Source organism: Tupaia chinensis, unplaced genomic scaffold, assembly GCF_000334495.1.
Source record: "Tupaia chinensis unplaced genomic scaffold, TupChi_1.0 Scaffold000093_1, whole genome shotgun sequence".
NCBI lineage: Eukaryota > Metazoa > Chordata > Mammalia > Scandentia > Tupaiidae > Tupaia > Tupaia belangeri.
Window position 1 is genome coordinate 11,027,384 of NW_006159555.1, and position 16,318 is coordinate 11,043,701.

The window sequence follows — 16,318 nt, forward strand, 5'->3', positions numbered from 1 at the left end:
GGAGAAAGGAGCTGACAAGTTCCAGGAGGTGAGGAAATTCTTGCAAGATCTAAAAGAGGAAATTCACACTATAAAAAAGAATTAAATGGGGAACCAGCAGTTAGCGTAATGGCTATGTCGCTGGACTCCCACGTAGTCGACCGCAGTTCGTGTCCCGGACCCGGTGGCTTAAAACTCACGCCGGGCGCGTGTGCGTGCGTGCCCAAGATCCCGAGAGGAGAATGGAGGAGAAGGGATTGCGGTGTGACCATCCCCCCTGGGGGGTGATTTCTCACTTTCTGTCTCTATGTCTCTCTCTGTCTGTCTGGCGAGCGCACGCGCCCTACAGTGAAAATCTCTCCAAAAAAATATAAATAAATAAAAAAAAATTAAATGGACCTGTGATGAAGGCTATGATACAGGAAGTCAAAATCCCCCTTGAAAGTATTCAAAGAAGACTAGATCATACAGAAAATTGAATCTCAGATGTAGAAGATAGAATTACCGGCCTAGAAAAATCCACCATGAAGACTGAGAAAATTGCCCCCCAGAATAAGAATAATATGTAAGAAATACTAGATACCATCAAACATCCAAACATCTGGATAATTGGTTTATCAGAAGGCAAAGAGACTCATAAGGGCATTGATAATATATTCCATGAAATCCAACCAGAAAAATTTTCCAAACCTAGAGAGGCATTCACAGATCCAAGAAATACAAAGGACCTCAAATAGAATCAACCCAGAAGATTTTCTCCAAGACACGTTATAGCTAGATTGACCAAAACCACAGACAAAGACAAGATACTAAGATTGGCAAGAGAAAAATGTCAAGTTAACTACGAAGGATATCCCATCAGGCTAATAGTGGACCTCTCATCTGAAACAACGCAAACGAGGAAAGAATGGGAAAATATATTCAAAGTGTTAAGGGAAAAGCAATTTCAACCAAGAATACTGTACCCAGCAAGATTATCCTTCATATGAAAATAAAAGACAAGAACATTCTCAGATAAACAAAACTTGAAAGAATTTACCAACACCAGACCAGATCTCCAAGAAGTTCTCAAGGGAGTGCTATACCAGGAAAATTGAATACAGACACACAGAAACAAGAGTTCAAAAACTAAGAAAATGGCCAACTTAATCGTAGGGACAAGGCTGGAAATGAATTTTATATCCCAGAATTTAGTCAGGAATATCGAACCACAACAGAAGATAGATTAAGTACATGAGACTGAATGGATGAAATAGAATTTTATGACTTTTGACTAAAACATTGTTGATCTTCTCCTAGACTTTCTTTTCCGGTTTTAAGGATTTTTGTCCTCGCTCTTTTTTTTTTTTTTTTTTTTTGAGAGGTTTTCGCTATAGGGCCCATGCGCTTGCCAGACAGACAGAGAGAGACATAGAGACAGAAAGTGAGAAATCACCCCCCAGGGGGGATGGTCACACCGCAATCCCTTCTCCTCCATTCTCCTCTCGGGATCTTGGGCACGCACGCACACGCGCCCGGCGTGAGTTTTAAACCACTGGGTCCGGGACACGAACCGCGGTCGACTACGTGGGAGTCCAGCAACATAGCCATTACGCTAACTGCTGGTTCCCAATGATCTCTCTTAAGCTGCCAATATGTTTGTTCATATACCTACTATTTGAATAGAATTCTAACCTGTTTCCTGGCTCTAAGTTTTAAGCAAAGTTCCTTAGTATTTCTTTGATTTATTAAAGCTAAAACTACTTTTCTTGAAATTAAAAAAAACATTAAAAATACCTATTTAATGACTGTAGTAAGCTATATAGCATCAGCTAGGTGCTACCTTATAGTATATTCATTCTACTCAGTTTCACATCTAAAGTCAGATATGTACTCAAAGATAAGTATATACTAGCTGAACTTGCTATTGAAAGTAGTTTGGGACCAGTGGATGGCATAATGGCTACATTGCTGGACTCCCATGTAGTCGACCGTAATTCAAGTCCCAGACCTGGTGGCTTAAAAACTCATGCCAGGTGCATGTGTGTGCATGCCCAAAATCCCAAGAGGAGAACGGATTGTGGCATGGCCATCCCTCCTAGGGGGTAATTTCTTGCTTTCTGTCTGTCTCTGTCTTTCTGGCGAGTGCACTTGCCATATAGCAAAAACCTCTCCAAAAAAAGAAAAAAGAAAGTTAGATTATTTAAGAAATTTTGTGAATCAATAAAATGTGGGGGAAAAAAGGAATGGAAAACAAGTGAGATAGTGTGGGAGGAGGGAAGAAAATGGCAAAGAGTAAGAAATAGGGGTAAAATATATAAACATAAATAGAAACTAGAAATGGAAACTAGAAATGGAAAATTATTGATGATAACATGTATGATTAAGCCACTATGCAGTATATTCTGGTTGGGAAATCATATTTTGTATGCTGTGACAATACTCAGGGAAGGAATGTAAATTGATTCACTTAAAATGTTTCAGAAGAAAATTACAGGGCACTTGTAACCAGATTCTAGATTTGTCTATATTTTTAGTTTAAGATATTTTGTGAATCAATAAAATATGGAAAAAAGTCTAGTATGGAAGGGAGAGAGGGGAAAGAGGAAGAAAAAAACAAGTAAAAGTATGCTTAATTGACAAAATATGAGAAGCTATTTACTGATGAGTTACAGAGTAATGTTTGTCTTGACTGATATGCATAGTATTTGTGCTGGAAAAAGAAATGTACACTGTAAAGATGTGATTAAATGTAAATAAATATATTTTAAAAATAACATTAAGATCATCCTTAAACCTACTACACTGAAATAACCTCTTAATTAAAATGTGATGTTATATCCCTCATACACACACACACACATATACATATGTATATATTTAGAAAATTCAAATGAATTAAAAAAAGAACATTAAGATCACTCTTAAACCTACCACCCTGAAATAACCTCTTAAATAAAATGTGATGTTATATCCTTCCCAGATATTTGTATGCCTATATAAACATTACATTTTTTTTTTATTTGTAAGTTTTGCTATAGAGAAAGAGAGAAAGAAAACACCCTCTGGGGTGTAGCCCTTCTTCTCTATTTTCCACTGAGGACTTTGGGCATGCTTGCACATGCATCCAGCCTGTTTCTCAAGCCACTGAGTCTGATATTTTAACTGTGCAGTCAGCCATGTGGGATCCAGCTGCCTTAACCACTACACCACTGGCTGGCCTCCTTGTGTTTATTTTTTTGTGGGGAAGGGATTTTTTTGCTATAAAGTATGTGCCTTAACCACCACTCCACCTACTGGCCTGTATTTTTTTGAATGGAGTCAATCCATATATAGTATTTTATAATCTGTTTTTCACATAAAATAGAGTATCTTCCATTGCTAATAAATATACTTTTATAGCATCATTGGATATTATTATATATTTTATCATATGTTCCTTGCTGCTATACTAATAATTTGTTCAAGCATGCTTCATTGTTGGACATTCAAATGTTTCCTCTTTTTCACTATTATGATCAATCCTCTAACAAACAAGCATGCACCTAAATCTTTGGGCATGTCCTTGATTCTTCCCTTAATTTAAATTCCTACACAAAGAAATTTGGGTCAAAGACTGTAAACAAATTTTTAGGCTTTGACAAATATTTCCAAATTGCTCTTTTGAAAGGTTGTACAAATTTACAAGTCCCTGTTTTCTCACAACCTCACCAACACTGGATGCTAATTTTGTTTGATTGTTTGTTTTATAGTATGCTAGTTTTATAGTTTTAAAAAAAGCATTGTTTTATTTTGCATATATTTGATGGCTAGTGTGGGTGAACATTTGAAAAAAATATGTCATGGGCTACTTTGGTAAAACATTTAACTGCATATCAGGGAAAGGCAAAAACTTTGATTTTTTTTTTTCAAACTCCAAGGACTTAATGAGACTAGGAGGTATAAAGAAACCAAGTACAGAGAGTATTGTTTCAAGAAAACCTAAGAGGCCAGCAGGTGGCATAGTAGTTGGAGTGCTGGACTCCCACATGTACGACTGCAGTTTGAGTTCTAATGGCTTGAGGCTCATGCCAGGCACATGTGCATGCGTGCCCAAGGTCCCAAGAGGAGAGTAGAGGAGAAGGGATTACAGCATGGTCATTCCCCCTCAGGGGTGATTTCTCACTTTCTCTCTTGTCTCTCTCTGTGTCTCCAGCAAGCACGTGCCCAAGCACACATGCCCTATAGCAAAAATCTCTCCCCACTCCCCCCAAAAAAGATTAACCTAAGGTGGCAAATTGGAAGGTAAGATATAAATGGACTTGAAGTAGTTTGAAGAACAACTTGGCATCCTTTATTCACCTCTAAGCCGCTTAAGCATAAAGCCCTGCCTTTGGTTGATTGTAGACAATAGCTTCTAGACTTTATGCAAGGCAGTATGGAGGAGCCAGTTCTGGTCCCACTACTGGGGCCAAAGTTCCACCACAATGTTCCAGTTAAGCCCTGACCCCCTCAGGGTGGAGGTGGCCATGATCTTCCAAGCAATGAAAATTATGACCTGAGCAATTCCTTTGGACCTCTCCATGAGTGGTCTGTTGGACATTTTGTACCCTGTGTACAAGAGGCAGGGCTTGGTTTCCAGGAGGATTTGTGAATAAAGGGGCTTCCCACAGTACTGTTTACTTGTACTTCCAACACTGATGTGAAGTTTTGTCCAGGATGAAGATTCAGGGACCGAAGTAGGGGAAGGGACAGATGACTGGTCCCAGTCCAAGGCCACGGTTAGACCTCCTGACCAGCTGGAGTTGACTGATGCGGTGAGTGAGCAGCCTCCTACCCCTTGTTCTTTATACCTCCTCCAGCTTCAGAGATGGATTCTTCCATAGTACTGATTAAGAGCCTACACAGAATTCAGGTGTGAGAGGTCTGCCGATACCCTAGGGTGGGGGATCCTCCTAAGCCTCAGAGGGGCAATCATACAATCTTTCACATGTAATTCTCTTGGCATTTTTCTCCCTTAGGAGTTAAAGGAAGAGTTCACCCGGATCCTGACAGCCAACAACCCACATGCACCCCAGAACATTGTCAGGTATAGCTTCAAAGTAAGTCATTCTATCTGGGGCAGGGGTCTCTATCTCCTTGGAGTGGCAGTTACTACTAAAGTGCAAAAGTCTCTGTCTCAGCTAGTCAGCTATTTCAGAGGAGATCACCTTTTTTGAGAGAGAGAGAATGAGAGTGAGCAAGGGAGGAGGTGAGAGAGAGAGAGAGAGAGCTGGTTTTTGTTTTGTTTTTGAGGGTTTTTTTTCTATAGGGTGCATGTGCTCACCAGAAAGAGAGAGATAGAGAGACAGAAAGTGAGAAATCAGCCCCTAGGAGGGATGGCCACACCACAATCCCTTCTCCTCCATTCTCCTCTTGGGATCTTGGGCACGCATGCACACGTGCCCAGTGTGAGTTTAAGCCACCAGGTCCGGGACTTGAACTGAGGTTAGCTACATGGAAGTCCATTACACCAACTGCTGGTCGCTAGAGAGCTGTTTTTGACAGGGCCTTGCCACATCAGGATCTTTTGCCCCAGCCTCTCAGTTAGATAGGACCACAGGAATGAACCATCATACACAGGATGCAAACTCAGCCCTCTCATACATTATCAGCCACTGCTCATAATATAACCTGGGCCAGAGATTGCTTTTTTTTTTTTTTTTTTTTTTTTTGGGTTGTTTTTTTTTTAGGCGCTCACCAGAAAGAAAGACAGATAAAGACACAGAAAGCAAAAAATCACCCCACAGAGGGGATGGCCACGCTGCAATCCCTTCTCCTACATTCTTCTCTCAGGATCTTGGGCACACACGCACATGCTCCTGGCATGAGTTTAAGCCACTGGGTCCAGGGCTCAAACCGCAGTCGGCTACATGGGAGTCCAGCAACATAGCTATTAGGCCAACTGCTGGTCCCCAGAGATTACTTTTTTAAAATAATTATTTTATTTAACTTATTTATTATTATCATCATTTTCCAGTTTGATTAGAGAAAGAGAGAGAGAAAAAGAGAGAAAAAGAGAGAGAGAGAAAGAGAAAGCAAGCTGCCAGGTCTGGGACTTGAACTGTGGTCAGCCATGTGGGAGTCCAATGGCCTTAGTCACCATGCCACCTGCTTGCTGGCCCCTCAAAGATTAATGAAGTCTGTGTTTAGAATCCTGGGATTTCATATGGAGTTTTCCAGCTCTTTAAAAAGTTTCTTTATGGGGGACCAGCAGGTGGCATGGTGGTTAAGGCACTGAACACTACCACATGGCCGACCACGGTTCAAATACCGGACCTGGTGGCTTGCTTTCTCACTTTCCCTCTCTCTCAAATTAAAATAAATGAATGAATAAATTAAATTAAATAATTTTTTTAATCACCCTTACTTCTGATGGGCTGTGATTGTATAGCCAGGAAAAGTAGAAATAATCAGATATAAGAAAACCAAGGGCCTCTCTTTTTGAGAATCTTGAATTTTTTATTTAAAATACTTTTCTTTTTAAAAAAAAATTATTTATTTATTTTATTTTTTGGAGAGGTTTTTGCTATAGGGCATGTGCGCTCACCAGAGAGACAGAGAGAGACAGAGAGACAGGAGGCGAGAAGTCAAACCCCCAGGGGGGATGGCCATGCTGCAATTTCCCCCCCAGGGGGGATGGCCATGCTGCAATTTCTTCTCCTCCATTCTCCTCTCGGGATCTTGGGGATGCACGCACACACACCCAGTGTGAGTTTAAGCCACTGGATCCAGGTCTCGAACTGCAGTCGACTAAATGGGAGTTCAGCAACATAGCCATTACACTAACTACTGGTCCCAAAATACCTTTCTAATAAGTATAGAAATGTTTTTCATTAACAAGAACTACTGGGTCTCCAGCACCTGCATTTTCCTCTAGCAAGACACCTGGGCAGAGTATAAATTCCCTTGACAGGTAGGAGCTGGCCTTTTCCCATCCTGGTACTGTTGCCTAGAAGGAAGCTCTAGCAGGCTCTGGTCTCAGGGTCTCTTGACATCATAGCCAGGCAAGCAGGTGACCCTGTCATTTTCCTTTAGTATACATATTATATGGGTGAGTTCCCACTTGGTAGACACATATGTGGCATGTCTTTAGGGGGAACAATATTGTTTTCAGCCATAGCAAGGTCAGCTCCTACAGGTATGGACTAAAGAGAAGTTCAGAGAGCTTTCTGAGCTAATTTGGAAGTAATGCATATGTTTTTTATTTCATTATTTTGAGATCTGTTTGTTCTAAGCTTACTGTATGCCAGTGTCAGATCCTCTATAAGCTTTTTTACATATGATATCTCATATAATAGTCACATTTCCTTGATATAGAAACCACTTTTATTTCCATTTTATGGAAACTGAGGTAAAATTAAGTTATGAAAGGCTCACAGCCAGGATTCAAAGCAAGATTTGAACTAGTGTGTCTGACTCCAAATCAGCATTACACTGCTTCTTAAAATCTTTTAAAATATTGGGACCAGCAGATGGCATAATATTTATGTTGCTGGACTCTTGCATAGTCAACTGTGTTTCGGGTCCCAGATCCAGCAGCTTAAAACTCAGGCCATGTGCGTGTGTGTGGGTGCCCATAATCTCAAAGGAGGATGGAGAAGGGATTGCAGCATGAGCATGGTCATCCCCCCAGAGGGGTGATTTCTTGCTTTCTGTCTCTCTCTGTCTCTCTGGTGAGTGCACATGCCCTATAGCCAAAATCTCTCTTAAAAAAATAAATAAACATTTATATATATTATAAATTTTGAATATGCAATAGAAACCTATGGCACAAATTTCAATGGTTCAAAACAAAATGAACATCAAATCTTCCTCCCTCCTCTGTCCTCTTCCCTAGAAGCAAAAAGAGTTTGTTTTGGGTTTGTTTTTTTTTTAAAGGTTTTTGTCATAGAGCAAGTGAGCTCATTTTATTTTAATTTGCTATAAGGCATAGGCACTTGCTCACTGGAGAGAGACAAACAGAGAGAAAGTGAGAAAGCCGCCACAGAGGGAATGACCACACTGCAATCCTTTCTCCTCCATTCTCCTCTTGATATTTTGGGCACACACACACATGCACCCAGTATTTTTGAAGCCACAGGGCCAAGACTCAAACCATAAAGTTGGCCTTGTAGGATCCAGCCACCTTAACCCCATGCCACCTAGCTGGCCCAGTTTCTTTTTATAAGAATTATTTACTTGGGGCTGGCAGGTGGCATGGTGGTTAAAGGTGCTGGATTTCCATATGCCTGACTGCAGTTTGAGTCTCAGATCTGGTGGTTTGCTTTCTTGGCTTCCCTTTTTCTTTCTTTCTCTGTCTCTTTGGTCAAATTTTAAAAATTAATAATCATAACAAATGGAATTAAATAAACATTTTTTAAAATAAATTATTTACTTAATTTATTTATTATTTACATTTTGACAAGAGAGAGAGAGAAAGTGAGAAAGCAAGCCTCCAGGTCTGGGACTTGAACCACAATCAGCCATGTTGGAGTCCAGTGCCTTAATCACCTACTATCCCCTAGTTTCTTTGTTTTCTTAAAACAATTTTATTGTATACCTTAAAATTCATGCATTAAAAATGTACGATTTGATGCCTCTTGGTATTAGTATATTCATAGATTGTACAAACCATCACCACAGTCAATTTTAAAACATTTTCTCTTTTTCCAAAAAAAACTACACACCTCTTAAATGTCACTCTCCAATCCCCCCTCTCTTCTAGCCCTAGACAACTATTAAACTGTTTTCTGTCTCTACAGATTTGCCTATTCTGGATATTTCATAAAAATGAAATGATATAATATGTGATCTTTTGTTACTCTCCTCTTTCACTTAGCATAATTTTTTCAATTCATTATGTTGTAGCACGTGTCAGTACTTCATTTCTTTTTATCACCAAATGATATGTATTACATTGTATGAATAGACCACATTTTATTTATCCACTTATCAATTGATGAACATTTAGATTGTTTCTGCTTTTTGGCTCTCATGAATAATGATGCTATGAACATTTACATACAGGTTTTTCAAACATTTCTCTTTTTTTGGATAAGTTTTTGTTATAGGGTGCAAGCGCTCGCCAGAAAGACAGAGAGAGACAGAGAGACAGAAAGTGAGAAACCACCCCCCAGGGGATGACCACGCTGCAATCCCTTCTCCTCCATTCTCCTCTCAGGATCTTGGGCATGCACGCACACGCGCCCAGCATGAGTTTAAGCCGCCAGGTCTGGGACTTGAACCACGGTCAACTACATGGGAGTCCAGCAATATAGCCATTACACTAACTCCTGGTCCCTCGAACATTTCTTGAACACAGTGCTTCTTACTTAAGATTATGCAGTCAACCTTTCTATAAAGAGGTTGAAACAAACTCAGACATGTTTGTTGAAAGGTGCTATTCATGCATTTTGTTAATGGCCTGCCTGGGCAGGCAGTGAAGGTCAGAGGGAGCTGCCCTACTCTCCCTGATGTTATAGTGGAGCAAGTTGCACTTTATGGGTTCCTAGAGGAGGGTCTCTCTGGGTCTCAGCTGGCTGGTCATGGGAGGTATGCTATAAACAGAGGATTGGCATTGCTTTGTCAGTTGCAATTCACTCCTGTCCTTTGAGTCAGTTTCCAGTGGGTTAGCCCTAGGCTCCCAGAAAGACTCACCTTACTCAATGGCTTCGCAGATGTGGGCCTTAAGAAGGACGGGGAGATGGGACAGTGAAGCAGTTTTATACAAGGAAAAAGATCAATTTTTAAACTTTTTTTTTGCTTTACTTTATTTCTCTTTCTTATACTTTATTTACTTAGTTTTATGTTTTTGTCTTTGTTTGCATTAGAGCACATGGATTCCCCAGATAGAGACAGAGAGAGGGAAAATGAGAAATCATCCACCAGGGAGGATAGCCATGCTGCAATCCATTCTCCTTCCAGGATTTTGGGCACGCACATTGGTCTCCAAAGCTACTACTTTCCCTTGATGTGTTGGGGGGAGGCAGATGGTTCTGATATAGGCATGCCTCCCCCACCTTCACAGAAGCAGTGGAGTCTAAATTCCATTCCTAACTGAAGAGGAAAGTCCCAGTCGATTGCTGAGAACAGAATGAAGGTGAAATCTCAAATGACATATGGATAATTTATTCCTGTGGGAACCTCCATCTTCTTAATATTAGTTACTGTTTTTATTGGCATTAATGTTGAGCATTTATTATGTGTCAGACATTGTATTACTAGGTTGTTTTCAATATTTACAACTATCTTGCAAATAAGATATTATTATCCTTATTCCATAAATAAAGAAATTAGTGCTGAGAATGGTTAAGCCCAAGGTCATGATAATGGTCAGAATAAGAATCTGAACCCAATTTTACATTCCTCCAAAGACCATACTCTAAACCATTGCTGGCTAAAATCCAGCAGCCAGGGGCCAGCAGGTGACATGGAGGTTAAGGTGCTAGATCACACATGGCCAACTGCACAGTTCAAGTCCTGGACCTGGGGCTTGAAAAGCATGCTGAGTACTTATGCATGTGTGCCCAAAATCCTGAGAGGAGACTGGAAGAGAAGGGATTTTGACATGGCCATACCCCCGGGGGTGATTCCTCACTCTCTCTATCTGTCTCTCTCTCTCTGTCTGTTCTCTCTGGCAAGCACATATGCCCTATAACAAAAACGAACAAAATCAAATCAAATCCAGTTGCTGTTTCTGGGAATACAGAACAGAAACTTCCAGCACACCATATATTGTACTTCTTGTTTACTCATTGTTATCTATAACATAAATCTACCTTGTTCAGTATTACTCCTACCTTTTAAGATCTTCCCAAAATTGTTCTGTGCACCCTTTTCCCTTCACATGACATTTATGACCCTGTTCTGGTTTTTATGGTGATATTGAATCTGTTGACTCAGCCTTGTGACATATGTTGATAGATTAAGGGAAGCTACAACATTTTCTGTAAGTTATACTGTTTAACAAAACAATCCAAACATCTGTGAGTAACTATTATGTTAAAAGATAACATATTACAAATTTATAATTTAACTTGTTACATTGTGTCCCTTGGGCAAACAGTCCCTGAAGATTTCTCAGCTTCCACTTTGGCCTAAGTTGCATTCTTAAGATCTCTGTCCAAAGTAAGCCCCTTAAATTTCCTCTTCTAAGCAAACAGGCTTATTTGTTACCTTATTTGTTACAATAGTTACAGATCACATTAGTTACAGAAGCCACAAGCACCAGTTAACCTTTAAAGTGTAAGAAAGAAGGGCCAGCAGGTGGCATAGTGGTTAAGGTGCTGGACTCCCACATGACTAACTGGAGTTCTGGCAGCTTGAAAATGACTCCAGGCACCTATAACATGCATGCCAAAAAATCTCAGGAGGAGAATGGATTGCAGTGTGGCTATCCTCCCTGGGTGGTGATTCTCACTTTCCCTCTCTCTGTCTCTATCTGGGGAATCCATGTACTTTATGGCAAACAAAGACAAAAACAAAACTAAATAAAGTATAAGAAAGAGAAAGTAAAGCCAAAAAAAAAAAGTTTAAAAAATTTATTTTTTTCCTATTATAAAACTGCTTCACTGTCCCATCTCCCCGTCCATCTGAGCTACTGAGAGAGGAAGGTCTTTGTGAAGACTTTTTAAGGCCACTCTTCCCAACCTATGTGATAGTGATTTTTCCAGGAACAGGCAGGGATGGTACAGCTGGATCCCATGAGCTGGTTTCCTCTGCTATGTACTTACCCCAGTGTACTGTACAAAGGAATGTATTTTCTGTATTGCTTGGAAAGAATTGGGCAGAACTGTTTTAAAAGAAGGAAGTGATATCTGGTCTCAAAGTCAATTTAAGGGGTTGCTAAGATGCTGATCAATGAGGAGACAGCCTAGAAAAGTCAGACTATAGGCTCTGTGAAAGCAGGAAGTGTGTCTGCTTCTGCCCAGCTTTAGATCTCACATACCTAGAAAATACTTGGCACATTGTGAAAATTACTTTTTGAACAATGACTGAACAAAGTTTCCTGAGTTTTAAGCCTAGCCCAGTTTCTCATTTGCTGTGTGACCTGGACAGATTTGGACCCAATCCTTCTCTGGATCTTTGTGGTCCTCTTAATTATAACAGAGTGGGGACATACTTGTCTCTGAGGATCTATCCGGTCCTGCCATCCTCTAAGTACAGTGGAGTGAGGGCTATGCCAGGTGTGCTTGATGACTACATCTGACCAGCCCCGGGTCTACGTGAGGCAGGTGAACTAGGAACCTCTGGCCTGGATAATGGAGATAAGGCACCCAAGCTGGCGATAGGAAAATCTAGGCTGCTCTAGGGGAAAGTACTTTTAAATAAATCTTTGATAGAATTTTAGGGCTGGCTGGTGGCATGGTGGTTAAGGCAGCTGGATCCCACATGGCCAGCTGCATGGTTCAGGTGTCAGACCATGGCGGTTTGAAAAATAACTTGCCAAGCATGTGTGCATATGTGTCCAAAATCCCAAGAGTTGAACAGAGAAGGGAGACAGGATTGTGGCCTGCCCATCCCCCTAAGAGATACTTCCTTTCTCTGTCTCTCTCTCTGTCCCCTCCCCACTCCCTTTCCCTCCCTCTTCCTCTTCTCTCCTGTGAACACACACACCCTGTGGCAAATTTAAATAAATGAAATGAAAACAAAAGGAGAAAGGATTGTAGAATGGTCCTCCTGGGTGGGGGGTGGGGGGTGTTTCTCTCACTCTCTCATGCAAGTGCATGTACACTATAGCAAATTTTAAGGGAAAAGAAAATTAAAGATAATTAATTTTATTTGCCTACTCTTTTTTAAGCTGAAATGCAGTGAAAACTCTAGGTTAACTGAGGATTTGGCAAGTTATGTTTCCTTTAACAGAGATGGGCGGTCTGACCTTAGCAGACTATATTCTGACTCTAGTCCCTTTGGGAAACCACTGTTCTGACTCTGCCCCCTGTCTTCTCAGGAAGGCACATATAAGCTTGTTGGCTTTGTGAACCAACTGGCAGTTCACTTCAGCCAGATTGGGAACCTGGTCCCGAAAGACTCAGATGAAGGACGGCGGCAACACTACCGTGATGAGTTAGCGGCAGGTAGGACTCTGGGCCAGCCCCGAGCCTGGTCCCCTTTCCCTGGTTATTCCAAGGAGTAGATTCCTAAACGAGAACTTTGTGGAGCTTTTATTTATGTGAAGTCCAATAGCTGACTGTTCTGTATCGGTCTGAGAGCTGACTCTTGGTAGTCAGCCTAAGGAAAACCCTAGGAACAGGCAGGGTCTGAAAAGCAGGAACCAGTACTTTCCTGCCCAGGGCTAGGGGAGCAGGCTCGGACTTTGAACTCATTGGCAATGTCCTGCCAAGGTTCTCAGGAGTCTGTCAAGTTGGTGATTTCGGAAACAGAAAACCTTGATGAAGACGAAGAGCCCAAAGAGGCAGAAGCTGAGGCTGGGAGTCAAACAGATGTGCCTGTAGCAGAGGTATAGTGTAATATTTCTTCTCCTACAGCCCCAACTGTGGGAAAGCTTCAGGGGTAACAAAGGGTGGGAGGAGGGAGTTGAAAGTGCGAAGTGGCTATGTGTGCTGACTCATCAGCCAGCATCACTCTCCCACCTCCATTCTATCCAGGACAGGGCTCTTCCTACTCTCAATCCCCACCACCTTCTTCTTGCAACTGAGTCCTGGCCCTCCGGGTCTTTATTTCCAGGCAACTGAAAAAGCAACTGAAGAATTGGTGACTCCTAAGCAGCCCAAGGAGCGAAAGCTCACTAACAAGTTCAACTTCAGTGAGAGGGCCTCGCAGACCTTCAACAACCCTCTTCGGGTAGAGCAGCCCCTATTCCAGCCCCTTTGCTTTGCAGTTTGGCAGAGCATGCCATGGAAGAAGCAGGCCTGACCTAGTCCCAGAGGGCCTTGGCCTGGCAGCAGTGACAGAGCAGATGCCACAGATAATCTCTCCAAGGAGAGCTGGGAGCATGTATTCAGGTCCTTATAAGCCATTCAGGCAGAGGCTCAGAGGGAGCAATATAGAGGTTTGTGCCCCAAACTCTGTGAGAGGCTAAAACTTTCTGTGAGCTTTCAAGAGAGTTAGAAATAAGGACCTGGGGAGGAGAGGAAAGGCCACAATGCATGGTGGTGGTGGTGGGGTGGGATGGGGTCCTAGCAACCAGTTCAACTGAAGTTGATGGTATCTGTGGTAGACCAGCTTTAAAAAATGGCAAGAAAAGAAAACCTGGGGGAAAGGAGCCTCTCAGGGTTTCAAGAGAAAGACTCACATACCTAAGGGTAGTCTTTTATAGAAATGAATCTGGATGGAGGATGATATCTACAGAGTGAGATTTTGGCAATGCCATGTCTGGTCCCTATGCTGACACTTAGTAATCTAAGTGATAAACAATGGAGAGAGGATGCATTCCCCCAAGTAGCCCAAGGCCCCAGTATCAGGAAGACATTTTTCTCAGAGTAAGGCACTAATGTCTCACCAGAGGCTGACTTCTATGCCCTGCATCTGGAAACTAGCCATGGGCCTGGCTTCTTGCAGATCTGTGTATCCCCCACTTAGAATTTATCCTTATTAAAATGTGCACAGGGACCAGCAGTTGGCATAATGGCTATGTCGCTGGACTCCCATGTAGTCGACCATGGTTCGAGTCCCAGACCCAGTGGCTTAAACTCATGCTGGGCATGTGTGCAAGCATGCCCACGATCCCAAGAGGAAGATGGAGGAGAAGGAATTGTGGCATGGCCATCCCCCTTGGGAAGTGACTTCTCGCCTTCTGTCTCTCTGTCTCTCTCTGTCTCTGTCTTTCTGGCGAGTGCATGTGCCTTATAGCAAAAACCTCTCAAAAAAAAAAAAAATAAAGTACACAATCAGGCTTCACTGCCTCTTCTTTCAACTTTAGGCTTCTTCTGAAGGAGGCCAGCAGGAGAAAAATGTAGATTTTGAATGCATAATTTGGTCCTTTGCTCAGTTTCCTCTTTACTTCACCAGCTCTGTGTCTCTCCCCTCTCTCAGCTCAACTAAGCTGCTTCTCCCCTAAGGCTGTACTGTTTGGTTAACAGAGAAGGAGTTGAGGGCTTTCTGTGGGTTTCCCATTGTCATTGTTGTCTAGGATCGAGAATGTCAGATGGAACCTCCTCCCAGGACAAACTTTTCAGCCACAGCCAATCAGGTAAGACCCTGGGCCAGCCCGAAATCCATCACCATTTCCTACCCCATGCACCCTTTCTTATTCAGCAGCAAAAAGAGACTGGCCTAGTCTGGCAGTCTCCCGCCTCATCTATCCACCTTCCTGCTCATTGTCCTAAGCACCCACTCTGAACACCGAACACTTGAGACAGCAGGTTCACTACCGGTAGGCTCTGGATGAGCCACATACCCCCAGGGTAAGACTGTTCACCTGGAAACAGCATAACTTCTGGAGCTATCTCTGAGACCACAGAGAACATTTGTTCCAATGAACTTTCAAGAGCCCATTGTACCCTGTGGCTGACTCTGAAGTGTTAGCACTCTGACCTGGCCCCCAGTACCCTGCAGTGTTCCTACAGACCCTCCTCCTCCCCTTCAGGTCCTCTTGGATGACCATGCTGATGTGAGCAGGATATAGCTCAGGCCCCAGCTCCACTGCTTCTACTATAGAATCCTGGGCAAACCACGTAACCTTTAATTCCTCAGTTTATTTCCCAGTCAAGAGAGGATGACAGGCTGCCACATAATGTTGTTGGAGGGCTCTGAATGAGATAACAAAGGTTGAAGTACTTTGCAATGTGGAACTCTGGGCCATGAGTGAATTATTAAATGTAAGGTGTGCCTATGTGGCCTCCAGGTGGCAGTGACTGCTCAGCTCTGGGGAGCACATATGTGATCTGGGGCTTTTGCCCAGTCCCAGATGCTTGCCGCTTCTTCTGATGTTATCCTTGAGCTTCCCTTGCTGTCAAATCCAGTTAACAGGGATTCCCTTACCTTTTGCTTGTCTCTTTTGAATGCTGAGATATGGTCAGTACTATAAAAATTAGGCTGAGTCAGTATGTTTACCACACCCCCATGGTAGGGGGGGATTTTTTTTTTTTCAATTTCCTAATTCAGAGTCATAAATCACTAACAAAAATGTGGGCTAGCCTGTTGGTGGCCAATTCGTTCTGCCTGGTAAGGGGCTGCAGACCAGAACATTTTGACTTCTAGTTGAAGATTCAGACCCTGGGCTTCAGGGTGGATAAGTCTGGCCCAGGGGTGCCCTGAGATCTCTTTTATTCCTGTTCCAGAGCTGAGTGTTAGCAGACACTGAATACATATTTCCAGTGGGCCAAGCGGAGAATGCCTCCTTCAGCCCTAAAGGCTAAACCTGGATAAAGACTATGTCCCATGATGATCCATTTCCTCT

The 16,318-nt window shown here is 42.3% G+C and overlaps 1 protein-coding gene across 1 annotated transcript in view; it reads left to right on the forward strand.

Annotated features, from left to right (window-relative positions):
- DNAI1 (dynein axonemal intermediate chain 1) overlaps positions 1-16,318 on the forward strand; it is a 76,379-nt gene that overhangs the window by 26,257 nt on the left and 33,804 nt on the right. The window contains exons 3-8 of the mRNA XM_006143129.3: positions 4,656-4,754; positions 4,959-5,039; positions 12,908-13,034; positions 13,302-13,417; positions 13,645-13,761; positions 15,050-15,109. Of these exons, the coding sequence (XP_006143191.1) occupies positions 4,656-4,754; positions 4,959-5,039; positions 12,908-13,034; positions 13,302-13,417; positions 13,645-13,761; positions 15,050-15,109 (600 nt within the window). The remainder of the gene's footprint in view (positions 1-4,655; positions 4,755-4,958; positions 5,040-12,907; positions 13,035-13,301; positions 13,418-13,644; positions 13,762-15,049; positions 15,110-16,318) is intronic.